Source organism: Octodon degus, unplaced genomic scaffold (assembly GCF_000260255.1).
Source record: "Octodon degus isolate 3935 unplaced genomic scaffold, OctDeg1.0 scaffold00122, whole genome shotgun sequence".
NCBI lineage: Eukaryota > Metazoa > Chordata > Mammalia > Rodentia > Octodontidae > Octodon > Octodon degus.
Window position 1 is genome coordinate 3,736,355 of NW_004524698.1, and position 16,281 is coordinate 3,752,635.

Here is a 16,281-nt window from a genome sequence, read left to right on the forward strand (position 1 = left end):
TGGGGGATCGAACCGCGGTCCCTGTGCTTTGCCAAGCTTGTTCCAAGTAGGTGCTTTAGACCACTGAGCCATCTCTCCAGCCCCAGCAACACATTTTAAATGCAAATTAGTAAAACTGACTCTAGAGATTAAAAATTAGAATTTCTCAAGTAGGTAGTTATCTGTTAGGAAAACTGAATCTATAAGTACCATCCTAATAAAGAAATTCAACACTCTGTGGGTTTAATATTAAATTTCTTGCAACATTTACAGACTAAATACCACTCAGCAGTGGCCAGGTGTGGCTAACACCTGTAATTCCAGAGGCAGAAGGATTGTTTAAGTTTTCAAGGCCAAGTTCAAGACCAACCTAAACTATATCATGAGACTCTATCTCAAAACACAAAACAAAACAAAATACAACCTGAAACAAAACAACTCAGCAGCTCATTTTGACAATTCAGTATATGTAATCTTGATATCAAAACCTCATGAGGACATTACAGTGATGGAAAACTGATAAAATTCAACATGTGTTCCTAAAAAACTCGTAACAAGTGAGGATTAGAAAATATTTTAATAACTATCTATCAATATCCTAGACTTGGGGCTGGGAGGTAGTTCAGTTGAATAAGCACTAAGCGCAAGTGCCTGAGTTCAATCCCCAGTTCTGCAAAAAAAAAAAAAAAAAAAAAAAAATCATGCACTCAAGTTGTTCTTAATGATAAAATACTGATGACTTTGCCTCTGACAGTGGGAATAAGATATGGATGTCCACTATTACTACATTCATAAATTAATATAGCCTAATATGTATAATATCAATATTTTAAAAATCAGTTATATTTTTATGTTAGTAACATGTAACTATAGATTGAAATTAAAAAATACATGTACCTATTATCAAAAAATAACCAAACACCCGAGGGATAAATCTTAAAAATTTCTAAGAGCTCTGCTCTAAAAACTAAAACATTGCTCAGAAAAAGTGAAGGCCTAAGTAAATGAAGGGATGTGTAATATTCATGGGCTAATTATGCTAATTCTTCCCCAGAGTGATCACAGTCAGAATTACATCAAGATTTTTAATTTTTGTTTTTGGCAGAATTTGGGGAGGTTGATGAGCTAGAAAATGAAATGAAAGTACAGAGGATCAAGAACAGCTAGAAAATGTAGTAAGGATTGGGAATGGCCAAGCATAGAAAGATAAATAGAGCAAAATAGTCTATAAGCAGAACCACTGATTTATGTTGAGAAAGGTAGCAATGTCATTCAGTGGAGAAAGGGTAGTGTTTTTGGCATCCAATTTTTCATAAACATTTTGTGTGTATATATTTGAAGTCTATCACTTACATAATATATAATTCAGTCTTTAATGTACAAAATCCAGACTGAAAATTCTTTGTCTCTACCTAGTGCTTCCTTTATATTTAATGTAGTTACTAATTTATTTGGATTTTCATATGTCACTGTCCCATGTTTTTAAACTTTTTTGTTTTTTGTTCCTTTCCTATTTTGGGGGGATGAGGGTTTTTTGTTTTTTTTTTTAACTTCTTTCTTTTTTTTTTTAACTTCTTTCTTTTCATTAACATTTTACTTATAATTATTCTGTCCATTTAGCATACACCCTTTATGTTAAGTAAATTTTTCCTTTCAAATAATAGTCAAGCAGTGATACAACAAGTATTCCCTCCTTGGAGGGGTGAATGCAGTATTAGACACACTGCTTTTTCAATGAAGCCTTGTTTATTTCATAGCCAAGGCTCATCCTTACCCCAGTATATGTGCGTGAATATACCTCGAAGATACTTTTTGGGCTGGGGAGATAGCTCGGCGGTCTAAGCACCTGCTTGGCAAGCACAAAGACCTGGGTTTGATCCCTGGTACCACATGCTATGCCAGCCTGGCTGCACCTTGCCTGCCTCTGAAAGTGGGTGCAGTGCCACAGGCCTGTAATCCCAGTACTGGAAGGCTGCGACAGGAGGATCACTATGAATCTGAGCTGTGTTGCAAGACCATGTACCAAATAAATGAAACAATGAATGAATAAAATAAATGATTTTTTAAAAAAAAAATTTAAAAAAGAAAAGAAAGACAATTTTTCAAAAGCCAACTGCGGGGGCTGGAGAGATGGCTCAGTGGAATAAGCGCTTCCCTGGCAAGCGAAAAGGCATGAGTTCAATCCCCGGTTCCGCCAAAAAAAAAAAAAAAAAAAAAGCCAGCTGGGATCAAATGTTGTAGAACTAGACTTCAGGAAAGATGTCTGTAAATGGGAGCCCACGGAAAGGGCATCTTTTCATTCTCCTGCATGGGGCTAGTGGGCCAGAGGCAGAAATCTACCTCATTTGCCTGTGGTAGTGTAGTTGAGTTCTTAGCTTGCTTGATATCTATGGATGCATATTGGAGATTGGTTTCTGATAACTTAGGCTTTTGGCAAAATTGGTAATAGAAATATATATGATTTCTTTTTCAGATTGAGATTTTTATAAGGATTTTAAAGGGCTATGAGGGTAGAGGGAGGGAAGCTGGTGGAGGTGGGGGAGATAACCGAGGGCTGCTGCCTACCTATACTTGGCGGGACCAGGACAGTGAAGATGAGTGGCCCCTGGCCAAGATCCTAAGTGTGAAGGTCATCAATGGCAGGAAGCTTTTCTCTGTCCATTACATTGACTTCAATAAATGTCCGGGAAAAATAAATAAATAAATAAATAAATAAATAAATAAAATAAAATAAAATAAAAAATAAAAATAAATGTCCGGATGAGCGGGTGACCCACAAGCTGCTGAACTTAAAGAAGATCCAGTTCCCCAGCAAAGAGACCAAGAGCTCCACCTAGAACGGATTTTCTGGTTCTTGGCCCGGGTCTCCAGAGAGAGAGAGGTGGAACAGAAGGTGGAGTTGGTTTCACCGGCAACTCCAGTGCCCAGTGAGACAGCCCCAGCTTCTGTTTTCCCCATAGTGGGTCAGTCTGTAAAGCAGCGGCTGCTCAGCTAGGGTGGAAGTGCAAATCAAATTGCCTGCGCACTAATGAGGATTGCTGGGACAGCTCAGACGGAGTACCTTCAGCTGCACAAATGACCGGTGGCTTGGTATCTGACAGGAATCATGATGACATTGTCACCAGGATAAAGAACACTGAGTGCATGGAGCTGGGCAGGCATCGCCTCAAGCCATGATGCTTTTCCCCATACCTACAGGAGCTCACCATGCTGCCCGTCCTCTACCTATGCGAGTTCTGCCTTAAGTACAGCCATAGCCTCAAGTGTCTGCAGCGTCATTTGACCAAGTATGACCTGTGGCACCCACTGGACAATAAGGTTTACCACAAGGGCCCCATCTCATTCAATGAGATTTGATGGATGGAAGAACAAGAATCACTCCCAGAATGTGTGTCTTCTGGCCAAGTGTTTCCTCTACCACAAGACCTTGAACTATGACATAGACTCTTTCTTCTATGTCATGACAAAGTATGACTGCAAGTGCTTCCACATTGTGGGCTCCTTCTCCAGGGAAAAGGAGTCCACAGAAGACTGCAATGTGGCCTGCATCCTGATGCTGCCTCCCTGTCAGCACCGAGGCTACGGCAAGCTGCTCAGTGAGTTCATTGAGTATGTGTGCTGCTGCCCGGCCAGGTACTGGCAGACTGGCAAGAGCCAGGCCACCCATCAGTTCCCACACACAGGTGTGCTGGGTGTCTGTGCAGCCTAGTCACTAAGGGAATCAGCCAGAAATACAGGAGGGACGCTTATCAAGGCCTCCTCCCTTCTCGGGATGACAACCCTGCTTTCTGGAGTAGGTTATCGGGCCCTACTATGCCTTGGTCAAGGTCTGTATATTATCTAACCTTTGCCAAGTCTGAATAATCAGCCCTCCGTGGAGCTCTGGGAACCTTAGAGAACGCCTATTCATCTTGGTCTTGATACAAGTTGTTGGATAAGGGCCAGCGATACATCCCCAAGTATCTCCTGAGTCTTGGAAGCAGCAGATGGTCAAACTGTTAATTTACCACATACGCTGTCCCCTCCTTTATGCTACTAGGAATTGAACCCAGCATCTTTGAATAGATCTGTATCCCCAGCCTTTTTTTTTTAATTTTTGAGATGGCCTCACAGAGTTATTCAGGCTGGGTTTAAGCTTCTGGTTCTCCTGCTTCAACCTCCCACAGTGGGATTTATAAGTATGCACCACCGTGCCCAAGAATCCTACTCCTTTGTCACATCAGTCCCTTGAAGCCAGAAGGCACACTGCCCCTCATTAGATAGGCTCTTCAGTGTCTCCAGCCCCAGCACTGATTTTTCCTCCTTGGTTCTCTCCCATCCACATTTCACTCACTGCTCTGGGACTCCTCCGAGTAATGAAGCTCTGCCTGGGGGAGAAGGAGGAGGCTTTGCCTGCTTGCCTGCTAAATACACAGATATGTGACCTGAAGGGAAAAAAAAGGACTATGAACCTGTGGGCTGCAGATATATATTGAGTATGTTTAGCTTTTATTGGAAAATACTATTTTAGTTTTGTGTCTCCATGATTCCTGTTATACAAGTGAAGGAGTAAACGGTGCCAGGGATATTAATCTTGTTTAGGGGACACGACTAGTAAGTGGCAAAGTAGAAATTTGGACTCACATTTCCAGTTCTGTACTCCTAAAGATGGCCTTCATTATTAGTGACAATGAATTTTGCCTGATAAATGGAAAACTGGAAAAAGATGCATATCTGAAAAAAACTCAGTTACTCCCGAAGATGCTTTGTATTACCATTTTCTGAAAATGTGTAGAGGAATCTTTTTTAAAAATGTTGTAGGGGGCATCCCCTTTAGCTCAGTTGTTTAAGTGGCTGCTTCAACAAAGCAGTCAGCCTCAGGTTGCTGTGGTTCAATCCCCACAACTCCAGCCAGCCAAACATGCCCTGAAGGCATTCTGAGCCAGCCAAAATAAATAAATAAATAAATAAACAAACAAACAAACAAATAAATAAATAAATAAAATAAAAATGGTGTTTTCATCCCTTCCCAAGTTTTAAGTAGAAAATGCTCACTTAACTACTTTTCTTTGTGAAAAGAAGTGGTTACAGTTGTTTGAGCATACTTGCTTTGCACTACTGTAGAATCATGCTAAAGTGATCTTCCTATAAATTAGAAAGAGTAGTACCTGTCTACGCCTTTTTCCAGAGGGCTGTCATGAAGGTCAAGCAAGGTAGCACATTTGTAAACGTCAAGAATGGATTTACTATACAAGTGCTAAATGACATTTTTATGCATAGCAGGAATGAAACAGCATTGTCGTTTAAGTTGATCTGTGATGATTATACAGAATAGCTCAATTTCAGACTAAAAATACAGGTGGAAATGTGTAAAGATGAATAAAATGTGGTGTTCATGAGGTGTTATCCCTTTAAATTTCTAGTATAGGCTTTTCTCTCTTGGGGACTCACTGATTTTCATTTATTTTGATCTCTTTTTATTGTACTAGTGTGCAAGTGATCCATTTAACACCTTGTTTTCTTTTGTATTCAGTAGCTTTTTCAAATTATTCTTGAAAGATCGGTGTCTTTTATACTAAAAATGTCATTTTTCTTACTGTAGCAAGATGAAGGGAATGTCCAGACTTTCACAGATGGCAAAGATCAGAAATCCTAACAAACTTCACAAGTGGAAAAATGATGGTGTCAAACAGAGACCAGTCAGTGAATCAGGCAGTTGCTTCTGTGCTGCCAAGACTGAAGGTCCACCTGAAGCAAATGCAGATCCTCTTGGTGTTTTGATCAACAGTGATTCTGGTAAGCTAAGTAGGAAAATACTGTGTTTATAAGTGTGTTCATGGGATGCTAAGGTTGATTACGTGTAGTCTTGTTCGTGAAAAGTTTAAATGACAAGTACATAAAAATATAGAGAAATATAATTATGCTTTCAGTTTTGTTTTTAAGAGGAGTGTCTTATCAAAAATGTTACTTCACAATGTCTTTTCTGAGTCTTAGGGGTGGATGTGTGGGCCAGGCAGGCTATGGGACAAAGATTAAATTGTTGAATAATTCTCAAAGTATAATGTAGTCTTGGGAATTTTCGTATATTTTTTGAGTTGCTGGAAATACACATTTGCTTGATTTCTTTTTCTTTTTTTTTTAATATTCAAGCTGTTTTAATGAGCATGAATACACTTTTAATAAATCAATTGGTCATCCATACATTGTACATATAAGCACCTTCAGCAAAGCAGAATAGCCAAATTGCTTGATTTCTTGTATTTCCCCCAAACCTTAAAGCACCAATTCTGTAGTAGCCAGTGTTGTTTATGCTCCTGAGCATAGACGTGAACTCTGGGCTAATGGCTTTCATTGTATTTACATAATATACATAATAGTTTTCTTCTTCAAAGGATAGAATATATTTATATATTGTTATACTTTATTGTGGAGTTCATTTTAGATTTACAGGACAAGTTTACACTTACTTATAAAGCAAAAAAATGAAAATATCAAAATATAATTATATACAGGTATCATTCAGCTTCCGAGACTCCATTTTCTCTGAAAAAGAAGATGTGTATGAAAATAGTTCCATTACTATTCTGAGGCTTTTCGCTAAGTAAATGTGCTTCATACTAGAGGATTTTAATCTTTGTTCCATTTAGGTGACAATTGCTTCCATGATAATCACATGGCAAGTTGTTGAACAGATGGCAAGAAATAGGGGTGGGGAGGAGTAACTAATTCATTGACTAGATTAGGATAGGAAAAAATCTTGGCATAAGGGAATGTTGGGTTAAGTATAATACAATAAAATTTAGCAGGATAGTTCTACTACTAAATCATCTTAACACCAGGTAGCACTAAGATGCTTTGTTCCATATGCTTTATGTGTGTTAATTGAATTCCTCCAAACAACCTTTTACATAGATACTGTTGTAACTCCTGTTTTAGAAAGGAGTACCATAGACATTAAGAAATTTTTCTGATATTGCTAATTAGTGATAGAAAAATTTGAACTACATGTCCTCAAATGTGAAGTGTGAATTTGTTTAAAAATATTGTGTGAATATAGGACAGTAGAAATGGGAGAGAGTTTAGAAAGAGAACCTTGCTACCTTTTCAGAGAGAAAGGAAAAGTGAATGATATTTCAAGCTTGTATTACATACTCACACTGACTTTGTTTTGCTTCAAAAAGTTTTAGAACCCACAGTTGTCCTCAGATTTAAAATTTATGACCTTGGTGAAAAAATATTTCTACTCCAAATATAAGCTTTCATGTTTTAAAAATACATACTTAAAACACAAAAGTAAGGACACAAATGAAAAGACTTCATTACTATTGGTAAGGTACAAGCTTAAAAATGATATCCTTTGTTTTGTGTTTTTTTTTTTTTTTCTTCCCTAACTGAACATTTGAAGGACTATAATATTGACTAGTTTCTGTTGCTTTTGTATCTTACTTTTGATACATGGTCAGTTCTGGTTTTTTTTTTTTTTTTTTTTTTTTTTAAATTGAAGGATTAAAAAACAGAATCTTACACATGCTAGACAGAATTATATTCCAAGCCTGTTTTGTTTTTAAAAAAAGTATTTTAGTGTATGCCAATCTAGTAAAACAAGAAGGGGCCGGGGAGATGGCTCAGTGGAGTAAGCGCTTCCCTGGCAAGTGCCAGGGCCTGAGTTCAATCCCTGGTTCTGCCAAAAAAAAAAGAAAAAAAAAAATCTAGTAAAACAAGAATGAAAAGATTATAATTTACTTCTATTTAGACTTGTGTCTAAGTCCTCAAAAGACACTTTAGATATGAGAGACAGTAGTAGATCCCTCTCATCCTCATCAATAGAAAGAATTCAGTTGGATTTCCAGAAATAATTGAATGAGAAGTTTCTTTTTCTTTTTTTTTTTTTTTCTAATTTTTGTGGGCAGCGGTACTAGGAATCGAACTCAGAGCCTAATATTTGTTAGGCAGGTGCTGTACCATGGAACTCTTATTTTTAACCCTGAATGAAAGATTTCAAATAATTTTGCTTTAAACCAAAACATAATGGTTTTAAGTGTGACCCTTACCTATTGTGAGGGCCAGGGATATGAGCATGTCTGCCTTCTACCTCAGAGATGAGAACATTAGTCTGGAGTATAAAAATCTAGCAAGGTCTTGGAGTGGAGGAGAGAAGCAAGTGGGTAGGTAGGGGCTGATCACTAGCACCGCCAGAACAGGAACAGGGGGTTGAGTCCTGTAGCACCACCACAGCTCCTAGAGAAAGGAGAGGTGCTGAAGCTAAAGTCAATTACTAGTACCCAAGAGTTAGGTGACTGTGCCTGTGTAGCAAATCTTCCATGAGAATCAAAAGGAGGTCCTCCAGATGGTGGCACATGGGAAGGCTCCTGAAGGATGGCAGTCCCAAGAAAGAGAGTGTGGGCATTCCATGCCCCTTTTCCTTGCCTCACCCTGTGCATCCCTGTGACTATATTGTTCATAATGTTCCTTATAACTAAAAAGTGTTTAAAAAAAAATAAAACAACCTATTGTTAATATGCTAAAAAGAACAAAAGAGACTCATGATCTAATAATTTTTTTTTTTTTTTTTTCCTGGAACCGGGGATTGAACTCAGGCCCTTACGCTTGCCAGGGAAGCACTTATTCCACTGAACCATCTCCCCGGCCCTAATGATCTAATAATTTTTTGTCATTGCATTAGATTATGCTTTGATCAGCAGTAACATGTTGTGTGTATGTGTGTCTGTGTGTATGTGTATGTGTGTGTGTGTGTGCGTGTGTGTGAGAGCGAGAGAGAGAGAGAGAGAGAGAGAGAGAGAGAGAGAGAGAGAGAGAGAGAGAGAGAGAATTTACCCTAGAAAAGTGTCACTAATTTTTTTTATAGGACGAGAAATTATTTTAGTATTTTATAATTCTCAAGTTGTGTTTATTTTCATTTTGTTTGCTATCATATGCTGCTATTTTTAGTTCAGAGAAATGTTTTAGCTGCTTTTTAAAATAGTGAGTGAAATTTTTTTAAAATTTTATTTATTTATTTATTTATTTGTGTGTGTGTGTGTGTGTGTGTGTGTGTGTGGCCAGCTCAGCCCACCAGGGGGCGGAGCTGGCTGGCATGTGGTGCTGGGGGATTGAACTGCTGTCCCTGTGCTTTGCTAAGCTTGTTCTAAGTAGGTGCTTTAGACCACTGAGCCATCTCACCAGCCCCGTGAGTGAAAATTTTTGTAAATATTTTTGTCAGTCATTCTAAGGATCTAAAAGTACCTGTATTAGAACTGCTGGGTAGATCTCAGAGACTTTGGAATAAAATAGTTTTGTTTTGTTTTTTGGTCATTGTAGATATTTGGATAGCACTACAAAGATAACACCGTTTTTCAAAGAGCTGGGTCCCTTAAATGTATAATGGTGTGAGGGAGGGGTAGTTGTCCATATCTATAAACTCCTAACTCTTATCTCTTGGGGAAGTGGTCAAGTACAGTGAGCTTTGTGACTCCCAGTGACAGGTATACCTAGCATTGAAATCATGGCTTCTAAGCACTGTTTACTAATCAACCCAAGATCTCCTTAGAGAAATGGCTGATTATACAGTTGGAACTGTGAAAATACAAGGTAGCCTAGGGGGCTGTAGTACCAGAAAGATCTCAAACAACTCAATGATGTTAACATGTCATAAGGTTATTAAAAAGATTTTTCAGTGACCAAAGTTGGAACAATTTTGAGCCATAATCTAAATAATAAATTATAATTGCCACACCAAAAGTAAATATTCATTAATCCTTGCTGATTTAAATAAGTATTTGAGTAAACAAATCAGTGAAGAGGAGTGAATCTTACAGATGAAGAATTCAAGTAAATACGTGTAGAAGAAATTAGAAAAATAGAAATTCACTATTAGAGCACCCTAGTGATAATTGTAGACAAGATCCTCTGACAGCAAAATTCGTAGCCTCAAAATATCTCCTCCCAAAACATTTTTTAATTACTAATTGATTTTTAACATTTTTCATAAAGTTCTTTGATACTTCCTTTTTTAAAAAATGTATTTAGTACAGGATCTCACTACACAGATCTGACTCACTGTGATCCTTGAGGCTGTTTTCAGCCTCCAAGTGCACTCGCCACCATGCACAGTCTCGTCTCAGCTTGCTTCGGGGTGGGACTGGCACAGCACACCAGGGATTGAACCCTGGTCCCTGTGTCTGCCTAAGCAGGTGCTCTTTGATACTTTTTATTTGAGTTACAGGTTAACTCTTCCCAAGGAGTAGTGACAACTAAATGTGAAGTAGTATGGCAAAAGAAGGACATTACTGGGAAAAACTGGTGTAATTACAATAGTGTATAGTTCAGATACAATATAGCAATAATGTTAATTTGCCAGTTATGATAAATATACTTGGGTTATGTACAAGATTAACATTAGGGAAACTGTGTAAAGGGTGTATGGAAACCATTCTGTGTATTTTTGTAATACTTGTGTGAATCCAGAATTGTTTCAAAGGGCTGGGGAGATAGCTCAGCAGCATAACCATGTGCCGGGCCCTGAGTTCAATCCCTGGTACTGGGGGAAAAAATGTTTCAAAATACAAAGTTAAAAAACAAAAGGGAAGAACAAAACAATGACTGTAAGCCATTTTTGGTCTTACCTTATCCTTTTTGAATGGCATTATGAGGAACGCTGTTCTCCAGGGTTTCTGTCACTCTTTTTTTGTTTTCTGTTACTTGCTGATTACAAAGGTAATACAGAATATGTGGGAAGAAATTGAACAAAAATTTTTTTAAAAAAACTACTCTCAATATATGCAAATGATCATTGATCACATCTTTTTAATGCTTTTCCTGTACACATGCATTTTTAAAAGATAAGTCATGTTATATAATTAAAAAGTATGCTTTGACTCCATGAGAATCTAGGTTTCTCTTTACTAGTTATTTGAAGTGCGTTGTATTATGTAACAGTTTGTTCTTCAAATATTTTTGAGCATTTATGTGTTCTAGTTTCTAGGGGTAGAGCATTGAACAGAACCAACCCCCTTCTGTCATGTAGCTGCTGTTCTGGTTGAGGGAGCTATGATAAACAAGTTCATAGTATGTTGGGCCAAGATCAGTGTTGTGAAGCTGAGGTGAAAAGATGGATTATGTTTGGAGAAGGAATTGTGCTATTTTATGTAAAATTATCAAGGCATCTCTGAAGGTGACTTGAAGAAGGCAACTGAGAGAAGTGATAGCTGAGGGGATAGCAGGCTCAGCAGAGGAAACTGCGGTGCAAGCACCCCTGGAATAGGAGCCTTGCATAGTCAGGGAATGGCAGGGCTGGAGTGACATAAGCCAAGAAGAAAGCTGTGGGGTTTGTTACTAATGGAGTTCAACTCAGGTGAAATGTGTAGACTATGGTACATCTTAAGATTTTACTCAGGTTGAATAGAGATGTATTGATCTCACTTTATGTATAGTGAGGCAAATCATAAAGGAGAGAGCAGGATCCTAACAGGATCTTCGTATAGGAGGTTGTTAGAATTGTCAGAAACATTACCTTAGAGCTGTCGTGCAAATGGTGAGAAAGAGTATGACTTTGAATATGTTTTCAAGTAGAATTGAGAGCAGCTACTGAATTGTTGGATATAGTATAAGAGAGAAAGAAGAATCCTGGATGATTGCTAGAATTTTGGTGTAATCCTTGTTGGAGGGAGTGTACCAAGTGGAAATAAATATTTGTTTTTCAACATATTTTTTGAAATATGTTTTTACCTATATATGAGGTAACTGACTTCTAGGTAGAGATTTTGAATAAGCAGTTAGGATTATTCTGAATTTATGGAGAAAAATGAAAGTTGATGGTATAAATTTGTGATTTGTTTGCATGTAAACAGTATTTTAAGACTTTAGATAATATGAGATCATCTAGGGAAAGAAAGGCAAAAAGAAAAAAGCTCTCAGAATTGGGTCCGAGGCCACTTCATAGTTTTGGGAATTGGCCAGTGAGGAGAGTTTAGTAGGGAAATGGAGAAGAGAGTCAAGTAAAGGTGTTTCTAGAAGTATTGCATAATTATATACCATCAGATATTGTTTTTGAGTTAAATAAAACCAAGAAATGACTTTAATGTTTTGCAACAGAGGACCCAGGTGAACTTGGAGGAAAAAAGTTTTGTTGGGGTGGTGAACATAAAAAAAACAGATTAGATTTTGGAGTGAATCAGATACCTGAAGAAAATTTAAGGCCTAGATGGTTTCTGTAGTAAATTTTGTCTGTCAAATAGCTATTAGAAATTTTGCTATGAAAGAGAAAAACAAATGGAACTATTATTGGAAGAAGACATTAACATTACTATTGACTGAAAGTATATTTTGATAAAGTAGGTCCATTGAGAAAGTACTTTATACAGGAAAGCATTCTAGCTCACTAGGTAAGAATTGGGATTTGGATCCTGGTGTGGTGGTGAGTGGTACACTCTTGTAATTCTGACTCTATAGAAAGCCAAGACAGGAGGATAACAAATTCAAAGCCAGGCTGGGCAATTTAATGATACCTTGTTTCAAAATTAAAAAGAACTGAGATATAACTCAGTGTTAGAGCACTTGCCTAGTATATGTGAAACCCCCAGTAACATATAAGACACACACACACACACACACACACACACACACACACGGCCAGAGACAGAGACAACGACAAAATTGGGATTTGGAGTCATATAGGTAGGACTTAAATTTGACCCAACTGTCAAGTTTTTTGTTTTACTACCTGTAATTAACAGTGAAAAGCTACTGATTCCTAAGGATTAAATGAGATCATTGTACTCTTTGGTACATTTCTTTAGGTCTTACAAGGGTACACTACTGCTGTTTGGCCTTTGACCATTCAAACAGTGATTGAACAGTCTTCATACTAACACAGTGGTAGGTTTCTCCTTAATCCACTCATGATTTACATATATGAATTCCATATTTTTCTTGCCTTTATTTATAGGGGAGAAAAGGTAATAATGTGGCTTAAAATTAGCAAAGAACAGGTTTAGAAGTTATGGTTCTGGGTAGGCGGGAGAAGAGGATATATCTTTATTTGACAATAAATGCTAGGTCAGGGGCCAGGGAGATAGCTCAGTAGAATAAGCGCCTGCCTGGCAAGCTCAGGGTCCTGAGTTCAGTCCCTGGTACTGCAAAAAAATAAAAAAATAAAAAAAAATAATGATAATAATAATAATAATAAATGCTAGGTCAAGTCGTGGAAGATATTCCTATTTCCTTGTAGCATATTTTGGTTTTCTCTAGGTTGTAGAGATAAACTGTAATACTCAGTTTTGAGACATTTTATATTGGTTGAAGATTGAATTATTTCATTAAATAGACAAGTTACTTATATTGTCTTCAGTCAGGCTTTATTTTTGGTTATATGGAATAGAGTTAATAGATTTCTAGAGCTGCCAAAAATAAATGTAATAGGTGGTGTCCTGCTGGGCTCTGAGCAAATACTTTTGGCAGGCTCTTTGGGACTTGCTACATTCTTATAGTTGGCTTGTTGACTGAAGTTCTTAGAAGTTCTAAATAATAAAAACTTTGGAGTGGATTCATTTCCATAAAACTCATTGACTAAGCCTATAACATGGTTCAAGTATTATTTTTGTCTTAAAAACAAAAAAAGAAGAATGCATCTTTATATTTTATTTATTCCTGTGTCTAATTTTCAGAGTTAATGGTCCTAATCCAGTAAAGTTAAATAAAGTTTTGTCCTCCCCAGTATCTGTAAATAAATAGCAAAGACTATAATTAAGTAATTTAGGAAGGCTTAAATCCCATTCCCTGTAAAGCATATTAACTTAACTTAGCTGTGTAGTTTTCATTTGTCTCTTATTTGCTTTGTAGTAGATTCTTTTCTCAAGACTTAAACCAAGGAGAAATTTTAAATTGTAATGCCTCGTGAAATTAGCTTTTGAGGAAGAATAAGGAAATAGTCAGAAATAATAACATGGTAGAGTGGAAGAGGAAGGTGCTCACCTTTTTAAAATTATGGTGATAGATATTTTGAGATGCACTGTTTGAGTCTGTTTGTTCTTCTCTTTTAGAGTCTGATGAGGAGAAGTCACCAAAGACAGTTGTACCTAAGGAAGTGACACCAGCTCTGTGCTCACTCATGAGCAGCTATGGCAGCTTTTCTGGGTCAGAGAGTGAGCCAGAAGGTAAGGCACAGCTTCTGTAGGTATGCTGAGGTGTGCTTTGTTTTGTTGCCCCAGCCTTTAGTGTATGCTGTGTATTAATGTCACCTGGGATGCATATTCATTATTTGAACTTCAAATTTTTCATTTGATTCAGTGGTTAGCATAGGATCAAGGAAAGCTGGAGTAACAGAAAAGTAAGTATGCTAGTGTAGGAGCAAAAGGCAAAAATAATACAATTAAAGGACAAAAAAGAGGCCAGAGAGATAGTGCAGAGGCATAAGCACCTACCTTCAAGAACAAAAACCCGAGTTTGATCTCTGGCCCCACATGCCGTGTAGTCTCAGTCCTGGATGTGGACACCCACTGTGCAGTCCCGGAACTGGGTGTGGTGGCTCACATCTATAATTCCGGCGTTTGGGAGGTTAAGCCAGGAGGATCTCTGCAAGTTCAAGGCCAGCCTGAACTCATAGTGAGACCCTGCCCCCAAAAAGAAAGAAAAAAGGATAGAGAAAAAGAGAGAATGAAAGAAAATTTGCAGTACATTACAGAATGAAAGAAAATTCTAAAAGAAATAGCAAAATCACATTTAATTTATTCCCTGCTCTTAACCTTTATTGTAACATATTTATAACACTGTCACTAGGTGAGAAAAGATGTTTTTGACAGAATGATAAATTTTATAAATGCGTATAAAATTGTTCTTTATAGAGCACATTTACATAAATTGGAAGAAAGGAATTTTCAAGAATCTTCTCAGAAGTCAGAGATAGGATGCGTGGTGTCACAGATGATAATGCAAAGGACCTTACTGTGGAGTGCAGGGCCAACTGTAAGAGCTACTAAATAGGCTACTGATCTGGTACATATGACAAATTTTAATCTAAGGCTTGTGTCAATCTATCATATATTTAGTGAATAAACCTGTGCCCTACAGTCTTGGAAGCCTAGATCTGCATCGCAATTTTATTTAGGTTTTACCAGCCATGAGAAAATTCGTGTAAATGTGTATCAGGAGAAAGGTAATCAGAGTAGGAGTTATACTAAGAATAAGACTACAGTATCTGAAAATATTTATATGGAATGAAGGGAAGATTTGAATATAATTAGACAGGTGATACTTTAATTTTGACTAGGCTAGAGGTAATCAATATTTGTGTAGTCAGAGGATGTTAACTAAGGAATACTTGGGCTTTAAGATGTAATATGAGGGCCTGGGGAGATGGCTCAGTAGAATAAGTACTTCCCTGGCAAGCACAAAGGCCTGAGTTCAATCCCCAGTTCCAAACAAAACAAAACAAAACAAAACAAAAACAATTTAACTTAAAAAAAAAAAGGTGTAATATGAAGTTTATATCTATAGAGTTTTTCTTGTTTTCAGTGGGCTGTGGCTTACTCTAGTAGCTTGTTGAAAGCTACTTGCATTTTGAAATATAAACTACTTTGGTTTTCTCAGTATTTCTTAACAGATGGTTGCCTTGTTTTTTGTTTTCTTTTCATTTTAACAAAAACAGTATTTATTTCAGTCTCTTATTTCTCATAGATTGATAGGAAGAATTACTCTTTTCAACACATACTGTATTTCCTACCTATCAGCTATATTTATAACAAATGATAAAAAAAGAAAACTATCCCGTAAAAACAAGTTGAACTAATGCTCTCCCCTCTCTTCAAGTGAAACATTTGTACTTTTTCTATTCATGTCTTCATTTTGAGACTCACCATATTTTAAATTGGAAGAAGGAAAGGAAAATGAATAGAACCTTAACCTTAAAGAGGTTAAGTTTGCTAGTATGTGACAGAACTGATTAAAATCTAGGTTAGAGGACTTGAAATTTTATCTCATTAAGCTAACTGTATTGCCTTCCCTCGTAGCCCTTTTCTGGGAGGCATTTACTGTTTTCCTGAGTAGTAATGTAGAACCTTTTCATTTGTAGATAACAGAGGATATCATCTAATAAAATATATATTTGATTTTGTGTGCATTCACTTTGACTAATTATTTAAAATTCTCTGCTTTTTTTTTTCTTTTCAAAGTTTTATTGATAAACATATAGCAATGAAACAGTTTCAAATCAAATTGAAAGTACAGTTTCAAGAAATAATACACTGCATATATTCTTCTTAGTGGTTAATTGCTGTACAAGATGTGGACTTGAGATCCTACTTACAAACACCATTAGAACAAATCATTCCA

The 16,281-nt window shown here is 37.0% G+C and overlaps 1 protein-coding gene and 1 pseudogene across 1 annotated transcript in view; both read left to right on the top strand.

Moving 5' to 3' along the window:
* Positions 1-16,281, top strand: part of Nufip1 (NUFIP1, FMR1 interacting protein 1) — a 49,821-nt gene that overhangs the window by 25,843 nt on the left and 7,697 nt on the right. The window contains exons 7-8 of the mRNA XM_004640275.2: positions 5,561-5,754; positions 13,995-14,108. Of these exons, the coding sequence (XP_004640332.1) occupies positions 5,561-5,754; positions 13,995-14,108 (308 nt within the window). The remainder of the gene's footprint in view (positions 1-5,560; positions 5,755-13,994; positions 14,109-16,281) is intronic.
* On the top strand, positions 2,484-3,688 carry LOC105743390 (annotated as a pseudogene).